We start from the raw sequence: 5,617 nt of genomic DNA on the forward strand, positions 1-5,617 counted from the left end.
ATTTATTGAAATTGAAAATATGATGCAACAGTACAAACGGACTGAGTTTCATGGTCTTAGAGTTTGCATAGTTTTGGGGTTCAGTGTCATCCAGTCCAAGGATATGGATATGGTGCTTTTTAGGCTGCACAAGCAACAAATCTTTGCAACCGGGTAATTGGGCAAAAGCCTAAACAAGAAGACTTGGGGTCTCTATGTGCTGTTTTAATGTGCTGATGCACATTAAAATGAAGACGAGATTACAAATCCAATAACTTCTCATTATCTACAGCTGTCTTCACTATTACATTAAGCTATACAGAATCCTAGCAGTGTCTATCCAAATGCCTTTTTTTTCCTTTTTATTTACATAAACTGTAACAGATTAGAGAAACCATTCCCTGGAATGTGATTAATGTAATCTCTTTATACGTAATCCATCACTTTTCAAACCTGCAAAGTCTTTTTAAGACAAGCAATATGGAATTATAATGTTAATCTCACAACCGGTGATAAGGGTTAGTACTTATTCGTTGCATGTGGAAATAGCACTGATAATGCAAATCTTTCCGTCCCACAAATAGCTTATACCTACAGGTTTAGTGATTTTAAGGTTTTTACCTGCTATTAAAGAGACCATGATAAAGCAAAAAAAAAAAAGAAGTAAGGGTCAAAGTTGAGGGTGGCTGTGGCTCAGGAGGTAAACCAGGCAGGCTGGCAGTTATTTTGCCAGGCAGGGCAGGCGATCTTCTAATCCCTGGGTTTTCCAGTCTGCATGTCAAATAATTTTGGGGCAAAACACTAACCCCAAGTTGCTCTCCATCGGTTTGTGAATGTGTGTTAATGTTAGATAGAAAGCGCTTATGTAGAAAAAGCATAGTTAAAAGTGGTTGTGTGAATGAGGCAAGTTTCATAAAGGGCTTTGAGTGGAAAATTTACCATTTACCCAAATTGGAAAACATCCAACACCACTTTTGTGAGAAACCTAAATAAAGAGTAATATTATTATTATATTATGTTATTATAAAACAAAGCATCGCAGTCTTAGTTTAAAAGTGTGGCATTTTATTCTAGATTTTTAGCCATTTAAAGCAAACATGATACAATATTTTAGAGAAAGACAGTAATATATTGCAGTTTAAAAATATCATAGAGGGTTATTCTGCCACCCAGTCTACTCAAAAAAAAAAATCTCTATGAGTCCCAGCCCACGCTGTGATCCTCATCTATACTGTTAAGTGTGACAGAGCAGTTTATCAATTTGCAGGCTGCTGAGGCTCTTATTTCTGAGCTCTTGAGGAGTCACGCACTTTGGGCTGTGCCGTGGTGAAAGCGTGGCCTTGGTGTCACCCATCCACCGCACCAGTGGGCTAATGTTACAGTCACACTGCCAAGGGTTGTCATGGAGGTACAACTTCTTTAGAACTAACACAGATCAGAAAAAATGATTATCACGACAACAGCATCCTGCCGCCAATACTTGTTCCTGGGAAAATAGGACAGGGAAAGGGCATGCTGGCAGTTATCTTACCAGGCATATGGGTGAACATGTTTCCATCCACTGTCTTCAGGCGGTTTCTGCTGAGTGCCAGCTGTGAAAGCTTGGGCAGGTTGATGAACACATCAGAGGGCAGAAGCTCCAACTCGTTGTTCCTCAGGTAGAGTTCCTGGTTCAGTGTTTAGCATGTTCATAATTATTGCTCGAGGAAATAGAGCAGGTTTTTGCAATTTAAGTTAGAAGTGTTATCACACTAGCTATTATGTGCAAGAATTAGTCAGATCAGGGTCTGCTGGGTAAGACATCTAACTGCTATATACTATATGTTTAAAAAAATGAAACTGAGTCTTTGATTTTTCTTTTGTTTTTATGTATACCAGAAAAACATGCTACCTGCAAGTTGCTCAGGCCATCCAAAGCTGTTAACGTCAGGGTAGATAGTAGGTTGTTGTCTAGAACCAACATCTCCAGAGATTGCAGGGGCTTGAATGCCCCAGAAGGAATGGTCTTCAGACTGGATATGGGGGGACAGTTAGAATCTCTTCAGAAGTAAAAGTACACTGTGAAACCATTGAATTCAAAACCCTTTTGGAAATCAAAGTCACCAGTATATCTAATATCTAATATTTGATACCCTAGCAACATCATCCCTACACATAAACCATAATTCAACACTCTCTGTGATATATCAGTAAAAATTGGTATGTTTTATTTTTATGTTTTGGACTCTTACAGTTATTCCCCCTCTGTCTGTAATGTAGGTATCATAAACTCAAGAATGCTTATATTCACACATGAAGCCATTTAAGCTAGTAGGATAAGTGCTAACCCAAAAGCATGAGATTATGTATTCTTTCCTTGTCATTCTTTAATCAAGAAACCTTTTTTGGTCTAATCATTAAAGAGATAACAGAAGATTATCTCTTTTATAATTTCTGCACCGTTGGTTCAACATTCATTTTGGAAATATTTTCAACCATGACGGGATGTAGAGAAAACCAGCCAGCCAACAGTTCAACATCAAAACATCTGCTTGGTTCCTTTGCCTTAGTAGTAACTAATTCTTCAGTTCTAGCTTACTATTAGCAGTAGTTGCGATATTGTTTATTGGAGCAGCTGAACTAATATTTTTTTGTTCTCACTTCAGTTTTGAGGTTCCAGATCCTAAGGCTATTTAAGACCAAGTAAATCGTAATGATACTCTGATCAGAAATATCTCATAACAACACACGGAAGTGAAGTTTGTTTCTCACTGATAATACCTGCACTGGAAAAGGTAACTACTAGATGTATAATAGCATGGCACATGTCATTGTGACCTGTTGTTGTCCAAGTTGAGGAACAAGAGCTGCCTCAGTCCACTGAAGGCCTTGGGAGAAATCTTCTGGATGCGGTTGAGGGAAAGATCCAAAACTTTGAGAGCAATCAGAGGTTTGAACGCATTCGGTGGGAGGACTGTCAGTGCATTGAGAGTAAGGTCCAACTCTGACAGGTTTCTCATGCCAGCAAAAATCTCAGGTTTCAGGATGCCAATCTGGTTCTGTCCCAACATGAGGAAGCGGAGGTTTAGGAGGTCCTTCAGACATAGAAAACAGTTGTTGTTGTTTTTTTTTTGTCAAATTACTGTAATATTAATGCTGAAAAGTGTGCTCCTCTCCAAAAATCTTTACCTGAAACCCCCTTGGTGGAAGAATGGATATGTGGTTGCCATAAAGATTGAGAAGCATCAATTGCTTTGCACCGGAGAAGGCCTGGGGATGGATGGATTTTATGGCATTTCTCTCCAGATTGACGCTCTCGATCTTTGGAATTGATCTCAGAGTATTTGCCTTCAGGTTGGTAATACCATTCTCACCTTTTGGCAGCAATTAAGAAGTCAGTTATTGATGAAATCAGGTCCCATTATGTTTCCTTAAATGTTAGATAGATTAATGCATTCCTTGAATGTCAAAAGGATCTTAGAGAGGATTTGATTAAAATGTACACACCTAGTTTAACAATCCAAGCATCAGAAGGCAATTTGGAAGGAAAAGCTCGAAGCCCCCGCTTATGGCAGTTGACATCTGATTTTTCTGGGCCAGACTTCCTGGAGCATTTGCAGACATCAGGGCAGGAATCTATGGCCTGCACCATCCATAGCATTGCTAGTATCAGCCATGCTAAGTGCTCCATCCTTCCTTTAGAATCGTACAGAAAAATATTATTTTAAATTTAAACTTAGTTATTAGAAACAATATTTTCACCACTACACTCTTAGCAGTTACAAGGCCGTTGGCTCCCATGTAGGTTTAAGGTCGCATTTGTTTTAATCAATACTAACTAGGTCAGTTGAACTTTAACTTTTACCAGAGCATATATGTAATGGCTGCACTTCTCCCATCTCTGCTTGAAATGAAAACTATGCTTAAAATTGTTGGTTGATTCTAGCTGTGATAATATGCTACAAAAGCTCTTGAAACAATAAAATTACAAAAATAAATTCCTGGTTCCTGACTTGTGGTATAATAACAGAAATTACTGTATGTGCTTTTCATCCAGTATTCATCCGATTTGTCGTTCATACAGTTACTATATCACACCTATACACAACATCTGGAACAGGTCTGGCAGGTTGAGCTAGAAATGCATATGTGTAAAATGTTCAAATATATATATATATATATATATATATATATATATATATATATATATATATATATATATATATATATATATATATATATATATATATATATATAAAAACACCCAGCACGCCCCTGCGGGCGGTTTATCCTTCAAGCTCGGGTCCTCTACCAGAGGCCTGGGAGCTTGAGGGTCCTGCGCAGTATCTTAGCTGTTCCCAGGACTGCGCTCTTCTGGACAGAGATCTCCGATGTTGTTCCTGGGATCTGCTGGAGCCACTCGCCTAGCTTGGGAGTCACCGCACCTAGTGCTCCGATTACCACGGGGACCACCGTTACCTTCACCCTCCACATCCTCTCGAGCTCTTCTCTGAGCCCTTGGTATTTCTCCAGCTTCTCGTGTTCCTTCTTCCTGATATTGCTGTCATTCGGAACCGCTACATCGATCACTACGGCCATCTTCTTCTGTTTGTCTACCACCACTATGTCCGGTTGGTTAGCCACCACCATTTTGTCCGTCTGTATCTGGAAGTCCCACAGGATCTTAGCTCGGTCATTCTCCACCACCCTTGGGGGCATCTCCCATTTTGACCTCGGGACTTCCAGGTTATACTCGGCACAGATGTTCCTGTACACTATGCCGGCCACTTGGTTATGGCGTTCCATGTATGCCTTGCCTGCTAGCATCTTGCACCCTGCTGTTATGTGCTGGATTGTCTCTGGGGCATCTTTACACAGCCTGCACCTGGGGTCTTGCCTGGTGTGATAGACCCCAGCCTCTATGGATCTTGTGCTCAGAGCTTGTTCTTGTGCTGCCATGATTAGTGCCTCTGTGCTGTCTTTCAGTCCAGCTTTGTCCAGCCACTGGTAGGATTTCTGGATATCAGCCACCTCCTCTATCTGCCGGTGGTACATACCGTGCAGGGGCCTGTCCTTCCATGATGGTTCCTCGTCTCCCTCCTCTTTCTTGGGTTTCTGCTGCCTGAGGTATTCACTGAGCACTCGGTCAGTTGGGGCCATCTTCCTAATGTATTCTTGGATGTTCGTTGTCTCATCCTGGACTGTGGTGCTGACACTCACCAGTCCCCGGCCCCCTTCCTTCCGCTTAGCGTACAGCCTCAGGGTGCTGGATTTGGGGTGAAACCCTCCATGCATGGTAAGGAGCTTTCTTGTCTTTATGTCAGTGGCTTCTATCTCCTCCTTTGGCCAGCCTATTACCCCAGCAGGGTACCTGATCACGGGCAGGGCGTACGTGTTGATGGCCCGGATCTTGTTCTTACCATTCAGCTGACTCCTCAGGACTTGCCTGACCCTCTGCAGGTACTTGGTGGTTGCAGCTTTTCTAGCGGCCTCTTCATGGTTCCCATTCGCCTGTGGGATCCCCAAGTACTTGTAACTGTCCTCTATGTCTGCAATGTTGCCTTCTGGTAGTTCAATCCCCTCAGTTCTGACTACCTTCCCTCTCTTTGTTACCATCCGACTACACTTCTCCAGTCCGAACGACATTCCAATGTCATTG

The 5,617-nt window shown here is 41.6% G+C and overlaps 1 protein-coding gene across 1 annotated transcript; it reads right to left on the reverse strand.

Moving 5' to 3' along the window:
- Positions 1-1,213: 1,213 nt before the first annotated feature.
- LOC146617746 (uncharacterized) lies at positions 1,214-3,664 on the reverse strand. Its single transcript, XM_085371802.1, has 6 exons — positions 3,466-3,664; positions 3,148-3,332; positions 2,797-3,053; positions 1,871-1,991; positions 1,511-1,646; positions 1,214-1,404 (listed from the first exon to the last, which is right to left on the reverse strand). Exons 1-6 carry the CDS (start codon positions 3,647-3,649, stop codon positions 1,214-1,216), a joined length of 1,074 nt encoding a protein of 357 aa, XP_085227928.1. The 5' UTR covers positions 3,650-3,664.
- Between the last annotated feature and the right edge of the window lie 1,953 nt (positions 3,665-5,617).

This window comes from Diplotaxodon limnothrissa, linkage group LG15, assembly GCF_057381915.1.
Source record: "Diplotaxodon limnothrissa isolate DT_005_m linkage group LG15, D_limnothrissa_male_GT1.1, whole genome shotgun sequence".
In the NCBI taxonomy this organism is placed as follows: Eukaryota; Metazoa; Chordata; class Actinopteri; order Cichliformes; family Cichlidae; genus Diplotaxodon; species Diplotaxodon limnothrissa.

Bases quoted from the DNA above. Each gene is read 5' to 3' on its own strand.
- LOC146617746 (XM_085371802.1), bottom strand. From the start codon at position 3,649: ATGGAGCACTTAGCATGGCTGATACTAGCAATGCTATGGATGGTGCAG. The intron at 3,333-3,465 runs GTGTGTACATTT...TGCTGCCAAAAG, and splicing joins TGCTTGGATTGTTAAACTAG to GTGAGAATGGTATTACCAAC. The intron at 1,992-2,796 runs GTCACAATGACA...CCCCATATCCAG, and splicing joins CTCAACTTGGACAACAACAG to TCTGAAGACCATTCCTTCTG.